This window comes from Chamaea fasciata, unplaced genomic scaffold (assembly GCF_029207755.1).
Source record: "Chamaea fasciata isolate MVZ Bird 193981 ecotype frontalis unplaced genomic scaffold, bChaFas1.0.hap1 SCAF_9, whole genome shotgun sequence".
Taxonomy (NCBI): Eukaryota; Metazoa; Chordata; class Aves; order Passeriformes; family Sylviidae; genus Chamaea; species Chamaea fasciata.
The window spans coordinates 16498546-16518699 of record NW_027094094.1 but is presented as its reverse complement, the minus strand read 5'-3'; the positions used below and the strand labels follow the sequence as shown (position 1 = coordinate 16518699).

General features: G+C 43.4%; 1 protein-coding gene across 1 annotated transcript in view; it reads left to right on the top strand.

The window, feature by feature from the left end:
• The first annotated feature begins 19530 nt into the window (after nucleotides 1-19530).
• HECTD2 (HECT domain E3 ubiquitin protein ligase 2) overlaps nucleotides 19531-20154 on the top strand; it is a 34143-nt gene continuing 33519 nt past the window's right edge. The window contains exon 1 of the mRNA XM_066191219.1: nucleotides 19531-19932. Coding sequence (XP_066047316.1) covers nucleotides 19705-19932 — 228 coding nt within the window. The 5' untranslated portion in view covers nucleotides 19531-19704. The remainder of the gene's footprint in view (nucleotides 19933-20154) is intronic.

Sequence of the window (20154 nt, the reverse complement as noted above, 5' to 3'; positions counted from 1 at the left end):
TTGGAGAATTTTCAGAGCATACTTTCACCTCATGTAATTTAAGCAGAGTTTTTCCTAATAAGATTTATGAAGTTCTTGATTTTAACTCTCTTCCTTTTTTCATGGTTTTAAAAAGTGACATTAGAATCAGCACCAAACACAAAAATAATCTGAGGTTTTCTGTAAAATAAGACAAGGAAAAAAGGTGTCCCATGTTACTGGCCTGCTCAAGGCAGCTGAAGACATGTGGGGCATTCTGATGTAATTTTATCCCAGGCTTTGTTTGAGAAATGAGGACTTGCAACCCCCTCAACGAAACCTGAAGTGCAGTACATGAAGTTAACCCAACACGTGGCCATTTTTGTCTCTGATATGCTGGAACGAGGGACAGGACTGACAAAGCTCCTTCACTGGGAGAATCCTTCATACTGTAAAGGTGCCAAGTTTTGGCTGAAGTAAGTAATGCTTGAACTGTGGCACTTCTGTACCTGGGGAGTTGCTGTCTGAGAATCTGAGCTGAGGCCAGGGTTCCTTTATCTTCTACACTTGATATTTTAAGTTCATATCTTTCTAAGTCATATTACTGTGACCTGCAAATACTAGTGTCAATTAGATAAGGAGATTGCTTTGTGCTGTTGTTCATATCTATTGCAATACTTCGTTGTTTTCTAGGCTGCATGACAGGAAGGAGAGGTTAAATCTGTATTTTTCAGGCCTGTGTGTTATCTATGCCAGGATGGGACTAACAGCACCCGAGTCTAATAATGTCTGCAAAGTACTTTGTCGTGATTTCTTGGGCATGTTGGAAATTATAATGGGCTTGAAGCGGAGATTTTGGGGCTGGGTTTTCTCTTCTTTTCCCTACAGCTGTTGCACAAAGTTCTTGTATTGTGAGAGTGAAGATTCATCTCTAATCTCTGCAGACAGGTTCCTACTTCCTGTATATGTCCTTCTAATGTCAGAGCCCAGTATTGGATTAGTGCCAGGGCTAATGTTAACATGCATTTCCTTAACATGGAGAAGTAGGACAGCACATGAATATTATCTTTGAAATGCCCCCTGGCAGATTTTGCCAGCCATTTGTCCAAACTGTGCAACAACAATCTTTTATTTAGACTGAGTATGGTGCTCTGGTTAAGATCTGTATCACTTTCCATGTTATCTAACTTGCCTATCTCCACTGTAACCAGTGCATCCCATCCCATCCCAGCACAGAACTCTCTCAAAATATGTGGAGAGAGAGAGACTTGCTCCAGAATGGCCAGCAGCCCAGTGCTTAGGGCTTATGCACCAGCCAGGCAGCAGAGCCAGGGCAAAACAAGGACTCTACCTGATAGGGAAAAGGAACTTGACCTGGACATGCCATGAGTGCCTTGAATGCCAGGCTGCTGTTGTTCAAAAAGTTTCTATCTTTATTTTTATCAAGCAGAGATGCTTTTTCTTTCAAAGCTACACTAAAAAAAACCCCAACAAAAATATAATCTTTCTTTGGCAACTATTACCTAAGAGTCTAGCAGTTTAAGTTCCCTTAATTACATCTATACTAAGTAGGGGAGGTCTGTTTTGCCACATTTTAGAAACCAGGACATGAGAACAACCATCCTGCAATGTAAATTAACCCTAATAAAGCAGAGCACTGACACTTGTTCCTCTAGTTGAACTAGGCAATGCCTCTCTTGGTCTCATACTGAGTGACACAGGCTATAGGCAAATAGGGCAGCCACTGAAACATTTACACCTAGTCACTCTCTGTGGTATATCCCAGCTGGCCGGAAGACCTTCCTAACTTCCACCTCAGCCCATGTAACTGAAGAATCTGGATCTGCCCTCTCATGTCTGAACACGGATTCAGGAATCAGGCTTGTATATACACTTTGAAATGCTACTTCTCAAAATCTTCTAGTAAGGCAAGCTAAAAAAGCTACAATTTCCACAGGAAAAAACACATGATGTCTTTCAAAGGCCTAACTTTAATGAAGTGCGATAATTGCCAACATGTGTATCTTATTTTCAAACTGTAATCCAGCCCATCTCAGTTAATAAACCGGATCGTGTATTTGTTTACAGTGTTCTTTGTTGAAAAGAGAAGTCCCATTTATATTAATCTTATGCACATGGAAGTAATTTTATTCATGTCTTATCAGTTGGTCATGCTTTTAGAATAATCTTTATTTGAGTTGCACTAAAGCAAGGAATATTTTAGTAACAAATCTGATTAAAGAAAAATTAGTGAAACTTGTTTGCTAAGCACTGCAGGCAAAGCGAGAATTATTTCTGGGTTTTCTGTTGTTGTACAATACTGGTATATTCTGAGCCTGCCCAAAAACTCTGCCACATTCCAGGCAAGGCCAATATTACCTTATTTTCCTCTTTTATTCCAGTCTTTCCCACACTGCGCACACATTTCAGTCATTTGCCAGATGGAAATGCTTCTGTCACCCAGCACAACCTTGCAAACAATGTCTTTCAAATGCTGCTCTCCATATTGTCCAGATTGCAAATTCCCAGGAAAACTAAGCCAAATTAATGACTTTTTAAATTCCCCACTCCAAAAGAGTAGAGAGCCTGTACATAGGAGTTTAAAGGAGCAAGGCCTTGCTGGGAAAACCTGTGATGAACTTAACATCACATTCAATTGTTTTTAACAGTTGCAAAACAGACTGTTCACATTTCCAGTTCAGTTTTGCATTGGATTTAGACTAAGCTATGATTGTACTAATAGAGAGAAGTAAATAGTGATGGACTTTTTGCTGGAATATAGACTTTTTCATCATTGTGCTTCAGCTTTTATGTGAGGAACCTTTTTCATTGGTCTAGTTTTTGTTGGATTCATATATTTATGTTCCCTATTTTCCTGTATTTTGCAATCCCAAAACAAGTATTAAACCATACAAAAGGGCTTTTTTAATATTTATGCCTGGCTTTGCTCCCCTTACTTTCATATTCCTAGCCAGAAGATCAACTGTGAGATACCCATATTCCCTCTGAGCAATGTCTTGCTTCCCAAATAGCTTCCTGGACATCAGTGGATGTCCTTGTTATGTCTGGCAGCAGCTACCAAACTGTGATTTACCAGCCCAGTGAGATTCTGGCAGTTCCAACAGGGTGACTAGCCTGACAGAAATACAGTTGTTCATTTAATTTATATGGTTACAAGCCTAACAGAAGCAGGATAAAATGAAGGAAAATTTGGGAAGGGAATCCAGGGTAAAAGCTAAATAGCTGTGAACACAAATATCATAATCTGGCTCTTGATTATTAACAGTGTTGTTGAATGCTGTAGGACTGTTGCAGATGTTTTGTGATGCAAAAGACAGAGGCAATCCTTGGCATTTAAAGATCACCTGTGCACGCCAGGATCCTTCATAAAAACATTAACTTAGCACCCCAATCACCATCTGCAGCTCTGTTGCAGAAATCGTGCCAGTAGCTTGTCTGGACAAATGGAAATTATTATGCCTTGGCTTAATTCAGCTACAATGTCATGAAGGATTTTTCTTTATAAGACTTCATCCTACTTACACCACGCGTCTCTAAATCATCTTACTTGTTTGGCTGTTTCAAAGGAACCACTTTACAAGCTTATCCTTTTGGTTGCTAAATGATACAATAAAAGTGCAATTCAAATGCAGAGCTAATTCCACAACATTTAATTTCATCTAGTTTAATGTTTCATCATGCTTATTAAATGTTTAAGAGGTCAAAGTCTTGTAATACCCAAAGAATGGAAGTTAGTTAAGATCCGCATCTGAAACTAATAAACTTGTCAAAACCTATAGGGTCTGACAACAAACATCGGGTTCTTCTGTGATAATAACTCCATCTTTACAGAAATCTACACTTCATAAAACTGGAATTGCATTGTTAGGTTCACGCATCTGATTACTGTGAACAAGGATGCACAGGAGACTGGCTGCGGGAATAGGCAAGGGCATGCAAAGCCACCTAGCTGTTCTCTTTCTCCATCAGAGAACTTGGTGTGGGTGACAAAAGGCCATATGGAGGTATTGAGGGAAAAGCTGCCCGGAGTATTTAGAGCCACACTTTTGAATACCAATTTTAGAAAGTCAAATTTTCTAGGTCATTCAGTTCAGAAGTTGGAGGATGAGAGGCAGAAGTCTGAGACTCTGGTTCTCTCCTCCTTTGAGGTGTTTTCCCACCTTTGGGCTGCTTAATGACACAGAGTAGGCTGTAGGAGAAATTATTGCCACACACTCAAAGCATTCCCTCTCTCTCTTTGGCTGCACTGTTGTTTCTTTATGCCGCTCTGGCATCACAGAGCAGCTCTCAGTGTCCTCACCTGGGGGATTTCACCAGTAAGGGGCAGGCAGAAGCCACTATGAGCCCCCATGCTGATCTCTTGTAGTCCATTCCCAGAGGTTTTTGTTATTCGAGTTCTCAGTGTGAGGGTCCACCTGGATACTCAGCCAGACTTCGAGATTCAGGTAGAAGCCAGAACAGAGGAAGACTCTCATTGTAGATTGCACCTCATGAGAGATGGGCTGCTGTAGGTTGAGTATGAGTAAAGGAGCAGGAGGGAACTTCAAAGGGTGAAGAGCCTGGACTTGCAGGTTGTTTTCCTCAGTGTGGATGTTGCATGAAAGAATTGTGGTAAGAGCTTCTGAAAGCACATCTGAAATGCCGACACCCCAGACAACAGGTTGTACACAGAGTTGTCCTGACCTTGGCTAAAGTATGTGAAAAAGATTTCCAGCTTCGTGCTGCATGTCCTTCCATTTGATCAAATGACATAAGTTGGTGGGTTTGGAGGTTATCTTATTTTGTTTGTACCCACCAGAATGCAAAAGGAATGCAGACGGAAGGTTGATTTATTTTGGGTTTGTTGGTTTTGGTTTTTTTTTTTCTACAAGGGAAGTGAGGTCTAGTGGAAACTATTTACTCCAAAGTGGAAACTTTCTTAGCTCCAAACATGTAGGTGCCTAAGCAGACCTTGCTTCCTTCCTCAGGCAATGGGTACTATGTCAAACTTACCTGGAGGATTAAACAGCACTTTGTTTAGGGGTACTGCTGTGAGAATTTCCAGTATGGAAATTGAAGGTGGGTTTGGCTTGAAGAGAAAGAAAATTAAAGATTAAGTGTTAGCAGTCTTGCATCTTTTTTACTAATGAGGACATAATTGGTGGACTGCAGTGTTAACCCCATGACACTTCAAACTGTGTCACTTTCTGTGGGAGACACTAAAAAGTAAAAATGAGGAAATACAGAAATGAGACCTTTAACTGTCAAATGAAGATAGTTTTATAGTGTTAATGCAGACAATACAGAAAAGTGGCCTTTGCCTTTCTTATGGGTCCTGTTGAAGTAATTAGCACTAAAGAGATGAAGGTTTGGAGAGTCCTGTAATGTCATGAAATATTCATTTCTAGTAAGTCATTTAAATTAGAAGCATTGAAAAGAGAAATTATTCCAAGACTTCTCACAAAGTCTGTTGAACTGTTAGATGGGAATAAGGAGGGGGAGTGGGGAAGGAAAAGTTGTTTTGGTTTTGTTTTCTTTTTTAACTCAAAGCCTGAGCTGTAGTTTACCACTATTATTGATGAGTCCCTTGCTATTTCACTCATGTAGTCACATGATGCTAACCAAAACTAGGAAAGAAATGTTTGAAATATGTACCTAAGCCCCTTCTCCTGTTTCAGCAATTTATAATGTGGGATCTAGAGTAGTATCAACCAGGAAAACTGCCCAAGGTGTTGGTTTACACTTTGTGGAAGATTTATTACCATGAAAAACATGAGAAATTCTTCTCAGTTGGCTGGCATTATACTAGTGAGATCTCAACAGGAAAAAAAAGCATGTACTGTGGCAATGTTTGAAAAAATTCCCATTGTACTACTGTGTTGCCAGCCAATGTCACCCACATCTGCTTGGTAGTAAAAAGATTTTCAGCATTTCTTCTTAATAAAATGAAACATTTTACATATATATTTCATTTTAAATTAAATCACATACATTTAGTTCTTCTTTGAAAAGGAAAACAAGGTTCACACCACTTATAGTTTGGCTTCACTACCTATCACTTAGTCCTCTCTTTTTTCAATCATCTTTAGGCAGAAACTCCACTATGCCAACCAGTTTTAACTAGGATGCCTTTGATTAAATGGGTCCAAGCTCATGCAGCAGAGAATAAAGAGCATAGTGCTACAGCTTTAAAGGAAATGCCATCAGCGGAGTTTCACCCACAGACTGGGAGTCTGGAGCCTGACTTACCATGTGAGCTGGGCTCACATGAACCCCAAGTTCATCACAGTTAGTGCTTTGCCCACGAGACAACAACAAGCCAGGAGAACAGTCAGGTGGTCACCTTGCATCATGAGTAAATGGAAAACTACTGAGGCAGGGACATCTTCTGTCCTTGACCTGTGTTTCCAGCTGTCTGTTACCATTAATAATTCTTACTTGTTTGGGCTGGGACTGTGTTATCCTTGGTGCAATACAAAGAGTCAAGTGATTTTTTCCCCCTCTTGAAATATGTTTGCCATGACCTGTGGACACTGGCAGCACCCTGGTCTCTGTTTTATTCTCTTGATAAATGTACACAAGAGCCAGAGGTGCTGGATTTCTGTCTGCAGAGCATCCTGCAATGCTGAACTACAGTGGGAGCAGGTTCGACCATAGGACAGATCCCTAAGGTTAAGATCTCCTTAACACAGAGATCACAACTTTGTAGCCATACAACAGGGTTCCACAATCATTCATCAAAAATGCTCAAAGTGTAAAAGGAAGTACTTCAAACTCACTAGATACCCATCAGCGTTAAGATGAATCTTCAGATAGACTGGGAAAAGACAATGAGCAGTCCTTCTAATTGGAAACAATATTTTTTTCTAGAAAACAGTATATTTTTATGCTCTCTCACCTTCCCTGTATATCGATTCTTCAAAAGGCTGAGCAGCCCATAACAGAGTTATTTCCCTATTTGCGTCTATTAGCTCTCATTGATCTGTTGTATCATACACAGATTGCCAGCTGTCTTTGGGCCTGTCTTTCTATTTCAGTTCTGAACAACACTGACGATGAGAGATTCAGGGGCTTCAGAATTCCACTAGCTTCTGAACTGTAGCTCTTGGAAGTGTGGAAATTCATATTATTTTACCTCAGTTTTCCCCATTCACAGGGGCAATAGAGTGAAATCTCTCCCTCCATAGTTGTTGCAGTGCTGAGCCAGTTGCCCTCTCAGTAAAGCTCTTGAGAAGAATGGGCACAAAGTGAACCTTTTGGAGTGTCACTTCTCATGGGCAGAATAAAAAACTGTCAACAGATTGCTAAATTTACCATTTCTCTGGAAAGAGATGTTACCAAAACCTCCATGCAAATGTCTGCAACTTGTTTTTGCAGACTAAGTATTGTACACATGCATATTAGACATCATGATTCTCCTGAATAGCTTTAAGTACTTCATGAAAAATATCAAAGAACAAACAATGCTTTTAAAGCAAACTTGGTGCTCTGTCACCCTTTTTTTCTTCATAGTATACAGTCATTATAAACATAAAAATGCAAAAAAACACCCCCAAACCCTCTAACACAGATGTCACTCAATGGTTTATTAAAATTGGTATTTATAGCATAAGAAAATAAAGAACAACTTTTTAAAATTAATTATAAAGGTGATGAAACCTTTATCTTTGTACAGGTTTTGGATTGTTAATTTTGGGAGTGCACCTTTTAGATGCAATTATAAGGCACATCTGTTTTTATAGCAAATAAATGATTACTGTGTGCAAATCTAACCCCAGTGGTGTTTGCATGGTGTTATGTTCCGCTGGACACGCAGTTCTGTGCACTCAGTGGCCCTCCTGCACATATCAGATGCTGTCAACATTTTGGCATGGAATTCACTCAGTGCCACTTTCTGGATCCGTGCTCACAGCCCCGAGGTGCCACATTGCTCCTGTGGGCAGAGTGAGCAGACAGTTGCATCATCCTGCTCTTGCACCTGTTCTCAAGGTTTTAATTTTCCTCTGCCTCTTCTGTGGCTATATTGATGCCCAGGCAGAAAAGGGAGATGGAGTGGTTTAACAGTGGTGCAAAAGTGTTTTACAACATGTGAGTATAAAAGCACCAGTTTTAATGAGTACCTCTGGAATTATTAAAATGCATAGCAGTGGAGAAAAAAAGAACAAGTTATTTGTTTATTATAACTGGCAATTTACTAAGAAGCAGACTGTTGTTAATGAAACTACTCACATGGGTAAAATGGGCAGGACTTGTCTCTACAGTTCTCTAAGGCTGAAATTGAATCACTTTGGTTAATTTATCCAGAACATTTTGTTTATTATCTTATTGCCCTTCACAAGTAACTTAGTGTAACATTTCTGTGCTCCCGCTCTTTCTGATTCTATGATTATAGAACCTGAAGGTATCAATTTAAATAATTCAGCAGGTGCTGCTGTCTGTAACCATAATTTCAGACAGGATCTTGGATACTTTTTCTAAAAAGATTGTCAGAATAAGTCTTCGCTCCAGGAAGGTCTCTTAAACCACAGTCATGGTGTGCCACCCAGAGTTGGGATAGCAGAGCCTGGGCACAAGAGTGGCTTTGGAGAGAGGATGAGGTCCTTTCCTGTCAAGTATCCCCTCCATTTCCCTAGAGATGAGTGACTTTAAATGCAGCTTAAAAATAAATGCACCTTCCCATGAAAAAAACCCAGGGAAGAAAACAATGTCTCTCTCCAGTAGCTACATAGATACAATGTGTAATGGAAAATGGATGCCTAATATGGTGCAAAGGATTACCTATGCATGTTTTATTTAGCTATGACTCACTTCTAAACAGATCATTCCTCACCCTGCAAGGGACAGAGTGGAGAGAGGGATAAGGAATATCAACCCAGCCCTAGCTTATCTTGCTGGCAACACAAGAAGGCTTCCTCAAAATGTCCATTTTCCCTCTTCTCTGATGACTTCTGTTGGGATCGACATCCCATGTCCCACTCTGCATGAGATAACACTCTGCATTTCCACATGCCAAACAGTATTTTTAGCACATTGCAGTTCCCTAGATGGAAAGCAAACCACAATGTTGTATCTCAATCCAATGGTATCACTTCAGGCTACAGCCATGAGCTGGTACTTAAGTCATACATCCTTAATTATATCAGATACATAGTGGGATCACATTCTGTGCCCTGGGAGGTTGCTGTGGCATGTCATGTGTCAAATCACACCACAAGCAAAAAATATTCACTGCACCTTTTTTGGGCAGTTCTTGCAAAATATAGCCTATGTGCACATTCCCCTTCTGTGCGTGTGTTGGCAGACAGGCACCAGAAGTGAACTTGGGCTCTGAATCCCAGGGGTATCCTGTCTGAGTCTCTCCCAGGGGCTGATTTAGTCACCCTTTCCCGCACAGCACCTACATCAGTGTGGTGAGTTCCAGCCTTGGAGCTGGTGTGTGACCTTCAGGTACTGAACTGAGCCACTGCTGAGCCCAGACCCTGCTCCTGGCCCTCACCATCTTTTCAAGGATGATGTACCAACCTTTCTGAGTTTTTCCTGGCTTAAGCACAACCAGAGCTCCACATGACCACACAAAATGCTCCTGCAAACACAGCAGAAGACAGGATGACAGCAGGTAGCTGTAGGGTGGTAGAGGGGAGAGGGTGGACAGATTCTTTCTTGCAAAACCAGAACTGAACACACCAGCACTGAAAGCATTCATAAAACTACAGGTAATGCTGACTATCAACAGCATGAGCAACCTACCAAAAATACCCACCTTGTACTTGTCTTGCTTGAAGACAGGTACAGATGAAACTCTTGGGAAATAGAAATCTCTGGCATAAACGAAGATGTTTCCTGAGGGGAAATGTTGCAATGAGACCTGTTGTTCATGGAGGCTTAAGAGAGACAAACAGCATCTAGACAAGGTGCATTCCATGCAGTCTTCTGCCTGTATATTTCTGGGCTGTCTCATTTTTATGCTCACTCGGGAAAAATACAATCTCTAAATTTTTATATATGCATTTCGGAAACCAAAGCATTGATAAAGAAGAATCCCTTGTGGATCTGGGGCTTTTTATTTTTTATCTGTAAAATTATTTTAACATTTTGAAATTATTTTTAAAAATAAGAATTCTATCACACTGAGAGTTATAGGATTTTTAACAAACAAGATTTGGCTTAACCTCCAAGTTTTTAGAGCTAAGAAAATGGACCCTGTAAATATTTATTCTGTAAATAACCTTTTAGAGAAATGATTCCGAGAGCACACAATGATTAGAAAACATGTTTGCTATTTCACAGGGACAGCTGTAGCAGGAAGGGAAGAGACTTCTGACCAGGTACCCATCAAAGGATGACATGAGATATGTGACCCTCCTAACAGAATTCTGGAGCATCTGTTTAAGAGTAAGCTCCTGCTGGCATGATTTCAAATCCTCACCAGGAATTAGTTCTCATTCACAGCTGTCTAAAGCCCAAATCAGTTAGCTCAGATTTTTCATATTGCTTCACTCTGACAGGAAAGACCAAAATGTTTGTATGTCATGAGTATTGTAGGTGTGCAAATCTTGGCCACTAAATAGAGCTTGATAAGGTCTCATCTACTATTTTGATACAGCTGAGAATTTTATGGAGTAGATTTTAGAAGAGAAATTACTGCTGAAGACCTCCGAAAAGAGGTTTAGCCAGTGAGTGTTGAAATTCTACCATTCCTCAGAGAATATAAAATTATTGAGCACTGAATATGTATTACACATGAGCAAACGCTTCAAGCTTATGATCTTGCGACTGGTCTTCATTCGTATTTGGGTCTAGTTTGATTCAGTGGAATAGAAGGGTCTAAACTTAAAACTATTTTTCTGCAACCACTGTGACAACTTCTCTTTGTTTTTTAAACAGATGGGGGATGCCTCCCCAAGAAAAGTAAAATAAAGAAGTCATGCACTGGCACGACTGTACTGGCACAAGTGCTTTTACAAAGAGTAAATTTCTCACTGGAAAAAAATACAGCTGTGAATTTGAAGGTTGTGTTAACTGACTAAATTCAGTTGAAACCTAATCGCAGTCCTTGCAACCTGTAAGTATTCTTAAAACAGACAAAGTTAACAAAAACCTACATATCATTTGTTTATATATCAACATGATTTCAAATAATTGGATATTGCCTCCATTTGTTACAAAGGGAAACCTGAGCTGCAGACAGATCTCTGGACTAGGCAGGCTCTTCCTGGCTTTACCTTCCTCATCCTGTCTTTCAGGGTTCTTAGAAAGGAAAGAGGCCAGGGTGCATGTCATGTTTACATTGACCTGCCCTCTCCTGCAGCTGTTGGCAGGACATTCTATAAGGAAGCTCCTGTGCTTTACAATCTCCTACTTTTGTTTTCTAGTCTACCTGAGCTTTGGTTATGGCAGAGGGCATTTCATTGGCTGCACAAAATAGAGCAAAGGGGTCCACTTGTGGTTATATAAAATTGGGTTGATTTATTCTGTGAGGGACAGTTTGTTACCTCTCAAATATGTTCAGCGTAGATCACTGAACATAAGTGAGCCATACTACTACAAGTTTTCTGAGTCATTTTGCTTTAGACTTTAATACACATACTCGATAAATGCCATGGTGGAGGAGAGATGTACCCTGCAATGATTCCTGGAGGAGGAGATTTCAGTGATGCCTGAAAGAAGGTCCTTCCTTGTCTAAATGGGAGTGTTAGGAAACCTTCACAGTGCTGGGGATTTTGCCTGTCCTTTCACTGTGCTATGATGCAATATGTAAGCATTTTGGGTAGCATTTCAGACGTGTTCTCAATTACTTTTGTTTAGGGTGACTCTGTGAAGGTAGCTCTGTTTCACCAAAAAAGACCATTATTTACACCTGTTTCCAGGGCACACCATCCTTGGATTATCACTGTAGTGTGACCTTATTATTCCTCACGGCTCAGGACTGTTATGCTGGAGAATGGAGTAATGCTGGAGGAAGGTTATAGAGTAAGCTTCTGAATAGTTGAAAGAGACAGAAAACTAAAGGATCTGCAACCATTGCATAAATAAGCCACTTGACACCTTTAAAAGCTTCAACTTCCCCTATTTTTGGAATAAAACTAGCATCTGCTGACAGCTTACATGCCAAGTTTCAGCTTGATGCAAATTTGAGAAATCCTGAATAAAAACTGCTAAATCTCAGGAGCACATAAACACTACCTGATCCTAACTGACATTCAAAATAGACAGTAGCTAAGCTGCAGTATTTATATAGTACACTACTTCATACTCTGAAAGATAGAAACTAATCTTCTTTAGATATGCTTTATGAAGTGTACAATTGGGTCACCTGAAAGATTATTATAAATAGAACTACTTGGATAAATACAAATGACATTATAATTAGGCATCACTGTCTTGGGAAGGAGCCTGTACTCCTGCAACACTCTCCAGCAAATCAGGCACTTCTATACTCAATAAAATTCTGCAATATCAGCTGAAAATGTGTGAGACTGTGTGTATTGGGTTGAACCTGGCTGGATGCCAGACACCCACCAAAGCCTCTATCACTCCCCATCCACAGCTGGATGGGGGTGAGAAAATATAACAAAGGGTTCATGGGCTGAGGATAAGGACAGAGAGAGATCACTCATCAAACGCCCTCATGGGCAAAACAGATGCAAATTTTGGGACAGCTGTCCTCAGGGCTTGCTCTGCTGCAGGAACAGCACCACTCATAACTGCAGAGGCTCACCTTCCACTTTAGATTCCCCTAGGGTTGTAGCCATGGATGAAATGCAGAGGTGATTTATCTTACAGACCAGCCTGAGAAGTGTGGCAGGAAGGTTGCAGATTCATCAGCAAGGACAGGAGTGGTAGGGCAACATCTGCTCCAGCCCTCTTATTCTAGCTACCATCATATGTGTGCCAGGGGCCTTTCTTCCTTGAGAGATTCAAGACCTCCACAAATCCAGACATCTCTTCTATATGTAGAAGTTAGCCATTAATAGGAAAGGCAATTAGAGTTCGCTAACCAAGACACTGGAAGAAGCAGGCACTCTACCCATCCCATTTAGACATTACAAAGGAAATACCACAGGCTGCATTAAAAACGTGAAAGTCTTGACAGTCTGCAAGCATCCAGCTCTCAGTCCTGCCCAAACTGAACTATGAGGTTACTATTGTCTATGCCATTTGCCCTAACAGTTTCAAGGATACTCATGCAAATCACTGTACACATGATCTTATCCCGTATTTATTACCTTTAAAGCTCAAAATCTAGGTACTTCCACCCTGTCAGACATGTCTGTGAGTAATAAGTAATTTCCAAACACCAAGGAACCCCGAGTGCGATGTTTTCTCAGCGAGGCCGGCCCCTTCCCTGGAAAAGCCGCCGAGCGGGCGCTGGAGGGAGCTGCAGCCCCGGCTACCGCCGCCTCCGCCGGCACCCTCCGCTCGCTCCCCGGCGCCCTCTGCTCCTCCAGCTCCCCCTGGACAAAGAGGATGAGCGTATGGAAATGATTTAAATGGCATCTCTCGCTGCTGCTTCAGTTCAAGAACGCTTTCTTTTTAAAGAAATCAGACTCGTTTGTTACTAAGTAAGCGGAGATTTGCAAAGCCATGCTAAACGAATGTTAATTCTAACAGGGGTTTACAATTTTATAAGTCATATGACAAAGGTACAGAAACTACTTTCTGAATTTAACATTATTACTGCCAGCTCACTTCAACCTGCTTTAGCATTGCGTATTTGTTTCTTATTTCCAGTTTGAAGACTGGAAATTGGATAAAATTCTTTGCCTAATATCTGCCTGTATCTCATTTAAAAATAAATTCCAGGTCAAACATGACAAAAGTAGTGGGCTATCTCCCAGCCTTGACCTCAGTCCCTTGCTATACCTTGGGGAAGACAATGCTACTGCTACATCCTGTACAAGTGACATTAACTGAATTTTAGATTGAATAACCAACACCAACTTTCTGGAGAGAAGAAATGGAAACCTTACTGAAGCTGAGAGGTCACTAGGTGAATGTTCTTCACTTGGTGACTTTTTCTCTTGCCATATCTTTCTTCAAATGTTTGCATAAACTGCATTATCATAGATAAGCTCCCTCTGAAAAAAGCCATTGCATTTCTAATGATTTCTTTCAACCCAAAGGCCCTGTTCCATGGCAAGAGGTAATATAATATTCACCTTATTTAGGCAGATAAAAATGAGTTAATCACTAACCTAGAAGATAATCTGTAGCTTGGACAGCAGACTCCATAAACCTTTTCCATTTGGCTGGAAGAGCTGTTATACTGCACCAGTCAGTGATGACAAGGAGCCCAAAGTGAAAACATAATGATGCCAATAATACAGAACCTCTGATTACATCTTCCTTCTCTGTACTAGGAATGCCCAAGTTGGATGCATCCCATCTGGTGATGTACCTTCTCTTTGCCAAAGAGAAAGATATAACTGTCTGCCAAGACGACCCAACTTGCATTATAAGTGCTTCAGATGATTATCCAAGTTCTTTCGCACCATTTTTGTATAAATGTTTATAATTTTATTTTTTAAATGAGACTTTTCAAGTGTTGGAGGATAGCCAGTAAGCGAGAGCAATAAATTCATCTAATGATAGTCATAAGGGAAATAACATGGACATAGCTTAGGAGGGTTTGAGTGCACCTTGCACATGTGCTTCTGGAATAAAGGCAGCTTTTCTCTCTTGCAAATGAAAGTGTATGATACAGGAACTAAAACAGTAAGCCAAGCTCAAGGTTGACATATTTTCAAATTTGCAGCAAGAAAAACAAACATAAATGGACTAGCTTGTTAGCAATGGTAGATGGATTCACAACCACTTGGACTCTTGGGCAAGAATCTTCAAATTTGTACCTTAGTCCAACTTCTAGGGAAAGAGGTGGCTGCAAACATGGGAGGTTGGACAAGACTTGTCATCCCTTACAAGCTCTGAGGTTGTGCAGTCTCAGAACAGTCATGACTTGTGAGCAGACATGAACTTCCATCTTCTCTAAAGGATGATGTGGGCAGGTGGCACAGGAGGGTACCACAGCTCAGGAGTTAGCGGGCCAGGGAGTCCAGAAGTTACAGTGTCTCTAATTTTTGTGATTCACATGGCAAGTGTGATGAGCTCTCCAACTGAGTCGGCAGAGTAACAGGTGGATTTCAGTGGCATCTTGCCTGAGTTCTGCTGAAAGGTCATTGAGAAAGATGCTTCTTTGTAAAACATTTCCATTTCAATGAATCAGATCTTTCTGTTGAAACAGAATGTTTTGCTGAAAACCTGTTGTGTTGGAAAACTCCCAACCATTTCTTTCTCTCCTACTCCCATAGAGAGGAAATTGTTTGTCTTCAGCCTTTGCTTCCTCTTTTGATGTTTCAGCCATCCTGTGCTTCCCCTTGTGCCCACTCAGGGTCATCTCACAAAGCACACATCTCTTAAATGGCCCAAATATTTTATACTGGGAAGTGCATGAGATCTTCAAAAGGTATAAAGAGAAGGAAACAGCACTATTCCATAAGACAGACACAGTACAGATGTGTGATGGGAGTACATCAGCAACTGAATGGGAAAATTCAGCCTACTTTTTCTGAAGGACACTTGTCACTTTGATTCCTGAACTACCAGTTTGCACCACAGATGTTTGACACCATTTGATTGCAAACACTAGTAAACCATTTGAGGATCAGGGAAAATCCCATAACAGCCCAAACCTATACCTTAATGTTACTGAATTAAACCAGGGGCGGTTTTGGCTATAGCTGAATTTAACTTCTGACTGCAGAGAAAAATGTGAGATCCAATCAGTATTTGTCATGATTATACTAGGCAGGAAATTTAGCCCTTTTTATCTTTTACATTTGTGTGTCACTCCCAAATGCCAGTCTCTGTGAGTGTATCTATTGTAAGCATTTAGTAATCATTTGTGATCAAATGTTAGCATTTGGTTTGGTTCCATCTGTCATTCCTAGCGGCAGTCTGTGCCTGGCCACGTCATTGCACAGAGATGTGCCAGTGACTTTTCCCCCTTTCTGACAATTCAAACTCTTTGAAGAGTTGTATTTGTAAAGCATTTTAAAATAAGGTGTCAAGAGGGTCTTATTCCAGCTGAAAGGGTCAACATCCTTCCTGTTATGTTTGCCTAACATTATGGCTGTTCTTCCATAAGTACAAGAAAATCTGTTCAGGGTCACATCCCGCCTGCGTCCCCCACAGTTATTCAGGGGTGATACTGCAGTGTGCATATGTTTATCTGAGCCAGCAGCATGGTGTGCCAGCATGGGATCGAGTGAGACTGCAAACTCCTCCAGGAACAGCAAGAACTGTAGACCCAGGCAACATGTACTTGGACACAGTTTTCAGTTGAACTGCAGTTTTCAGTTGAACTTTACTTTTGCCCCCTTTCACCAAAAAATTCAGTGAAGTAGCTGGCACCATGTGATTTAAGGTTTTTAACCAGCTTACAAGAGATGTAAAAAATTAAAGAAAGTGTCCACTGAAATATAGGCGTTGAGTGTTTTGGCCCTTTGTCAAGGCTCCCAGGCCATCTCGCCAACAAATTCATGAGGTCTGTAGAATGGCAGTTGCATACTTTTGTTTAGTTTTGAAAATTGTGTATGTAGTATATCCTACAAATCTTACTGCTAGAATGTCTTTATCCTGTTTTCTGAGTGCTCCATTGCCCACTACCCCAGTTCATCACTTTTGCAACAAATTACTGCAGGGTCTACATGCATCACCTCATTACAGGCAGCACTGCTGCTCCCAGCTACCATCCATCCATGCTAGAAAACTGAAATCCAATTTAGACATGTCTTTCCCAGCTGTGGTTATATCTTTGACTGCCTTGTGGATCTATGAATGATATTGAAATACTTTTAATTTCATACCCTAGGCACCAGATATATGCTATGTTAGCTAGAAGTAAGAAAATGTGTTTGTTTGTTCAGTATATGATCATTTTTCTCTCTTAAAAAATAAGAAGAGTTTTTTTGTGCCTATTTTCATAATTGTCAAGAGTCAAAATATTCACCTGAATTAGTTTAGTTCAATAGAGCACTTCAGCTTCAATAGCACAGGAGACCATGGACAATAGAAGTTGATGAATCTGATGTTGCACTAGCTTTTTTGGGAGATAACCTTGGTAGAAAACTTTCAGTGTTTTTGACACAGTCAAAAATCAGGCCTTTCTAGCTCAATGGAACTGAAAAAAAAATGAATTTGTTTCTATACTTGCCTTTCTACATTTAATTTTTTTTCTTTATTCATCTCTTTTTGCAGGCTCAAGGGAGCAAATCCTTCCATGTTTCAAGCTGGCACAGCTTCACTAAACAGTTGTGCCAATTATTTCTAGCTGGGGACTGCCACTGGGTGTAAAGCTGCTTGTACCGAAGCTGTTGAAATTACTACCATTATGTTATTTCTTGGCATGGAAAGGAGAAAGATGAGTGAGTGTTTGGGGGGCTTTGTTTAAGTGCAACAGGCCGCTTATTCATGCAAACTGCTGAAAGCCACTGGGAAGTAAGCACAGCAAGGAGAGTGAACTTCTTGAAAAATCAGATCTCATATTTAACTTGGTAAGGAGACAAAGCCATTTCTTAATGAAACCTAAAAAAACTCCAGGTCTGCCAGTTCCTTCAGAAAGGAAAAGCCTTTTTCAATGTGTTAGATTAACACTGCAGTACCTATTGTACTGTTGCTATTATGACTCTTAGAGAAATCTTTCCCACAGCTCCTGCAGGAGCTAGTTGTGTAGTGCCAATGCTCAGAAAACCCATCACATGGTTTTCCTCCACCTGAAAAACAATTTTGAAGATTTGCTTCAAGTGGTCTGTAATGCTATTCACACTCTGTTCCTTAAGCTGGGAGAAAAACTCTTCTTCAGACACAAAATTAGAGTGGTCTGAAGGAAAGTTGTTTCGTCTGGCAGACGGCGGTTTGAAGAGCTTAAACTGGATGTAGGTTGGGGAACACAACTTGGTCCCCCTCTCAACGCAGCAGGGCTCCTGCAGCTCCACATACCAAGCCAAGCGGCAGGTCAGCACTTCACAGCTGGAATGTTTACATCTGGTCTAGATGTTGTATTGCAGCCAGTTTAACACAGCACCTCTTCTGAAGATGGTTTTACTTCACACACAGCAAAGCTCCAGCAGGGCCAGGGAGCTGCACTGAGGCTCTGACAGCGGGTACCGCCTCAGGCTGCCCGAGACCTGCCCAAACGGAGGCGCCGGACACACCGCGCACAGCTCTGGCTTCGTCATCAGAGACACGGCCACGCTCACATATTCATTCCTCGTGATATGGTGCAGTCCTTCACAAGAAGGTTTTGACCCCACCATATGGTATAGTGGGCGTGGTGTTATTTGGCCAAAGGTTGGACTTGATCATCTCGAAGAGCTTTTTCAACTTTATTGATTCGACGATTTCTGTATTTTCTCGTTGGAGCGTGACCCGAAGCGGCGAGGACTATGACGTGGGGCGACAGCGCCGTGTGAGAGCTGCCACCGGCAGCACGGCCTCGGGGCGGTGTGAGAGGTGTCACCGGCAGCACGGCCTCGGGGCGGTGTGAGAGGTGTCACCGGCAGCACGGCCTCGGGGCGGTGTGAGAGGTGTCACCGGCAGCACGGCCTCGGGGCGGTGTGAGAGCTGCCACCGGCAGCACGGCCTCGGGGCGGTGTGAGAGGTGTCACCGGCAGCACGGCCTCGGGGCGGTGTGAGAGGTGTCACCGGCAGCACGGCCTCGGGGCGGTGTGAGAGGTGTCACCGGCAGCACGGCCTCGGGGCGGTGTGAGAGGTGTCACCGGCAGCACGGCCTCGGGGCGGTGTGAGAGGTGTCCCTGCCAGCACGGCCTCGGGGCGGTGTGAGAGGTGTCACCGGCAGCACGGCCTCGGGGCGGTGTGAGAGGTGTCACCGGCAGCACGGCCTCGGGGCGGTGTGAGAGGTGTCCCTGCCAGCACGGCCTGGGGGTGGTGTGGGGTGCCACTGCCAGCACGGCCTGTGCCGGCGGAGCACCACCCGGCACCACCCGGCACCACCCGGCACCACCCGGCGTGACGGAGGCACGGCCGTGCCTAGCGGTATCCGCCGCGAGCGCCCCTCACCCCGCTGAAGATTTAAATAAATTTTATATATATATTTATAGAGATATATTTAATGTATAAAATATATCAAATATATTTGTGTTTATATTTGTTTGTTGCTCGTCTGTTTCCTCGTCACCGGCCCCCCGTCCCGTCAGTGCCCCACACCGGCCCGGCACCCCTTGCCAGGGCGGCTGCGCGGGGCCAGCCGCAGCCCCACGCCGGTTCCTGCGCCGCGGAGTTTCCGCCGCCGTGTCCTCCGCTCCCCCGGCGCCGCGCCCCGGCCGCCAGGCGCGTTTCCACGAGCCGGCGGTGAGCGGCATGGCGGCAGCGGCGGCCGCTCCTGCTGCCCGCGGTCTGTAGGTGGCGCGGCGGCCGAGGCCGCTCCCGGGCAGAGGCTCCGGCGGCGCCTCCGCTGCGCCGCGTCCCGCGCTCCCCCTGCTCGCCGGGGCCGCGGCGGGGGCGGCCGGGCTGCGCTGCGCTGCGCTCCGCCCCGCCGTGCGGGGGTGTCTGGGCGCCCGGGAGCGGCGCGGCTGCTGCAGTGCCGCGGCGGCCGAGCGGAGCGGCGGAGCTGAGGGTGCCCGCGGGGGCTCCTCGGAGGGAGGAGAAGAGAAGAGGAGGGCGCGGGGTCGCGGGTGCCGACGGCACTGAGAGGCTGCCGCTCGCAGAGAGGCGGCCGGGAGCGGGACCATGTCTCTGCAGAGCCCGCCGGCTGCCGCCGAGCTGCCCCCCGGCCCCGGCGAGGGGCATCCGCCGGGCGCGGAGCTGAGCCAGGGCAGCGCCGCGGCCCCGTCAGCCGAGGAGGGCGGCGAGGAGGAGGAAGAAGAGGAAGAAGGGGAGAAGGAAAAGGAAAAAGAAAAGGAAAAGGAGGGAGAGAAATTGCCGGCCATCCCGTCGGCGTCCACCGCGGCTGCCGGGGTAGGTCCCGTCAGCGCCCGGGCAGCCGCCCCCGGGCCCGCCTGTGCCGCTCCGTGCTCGTTTGCTGTGTTTGCCGCTTTATCTGGGAGGAGAAAGGGAAGAGGGGAAGCGTCGTCTTCATTTTCTTTCATGTTCCTTTCCGTTGAGAGGCTTTCATTCAAGTTTCTTAAAAATAACAAGTGCATCTGTAAGCAATGACATAATGAAGCTATAAATTCTCCA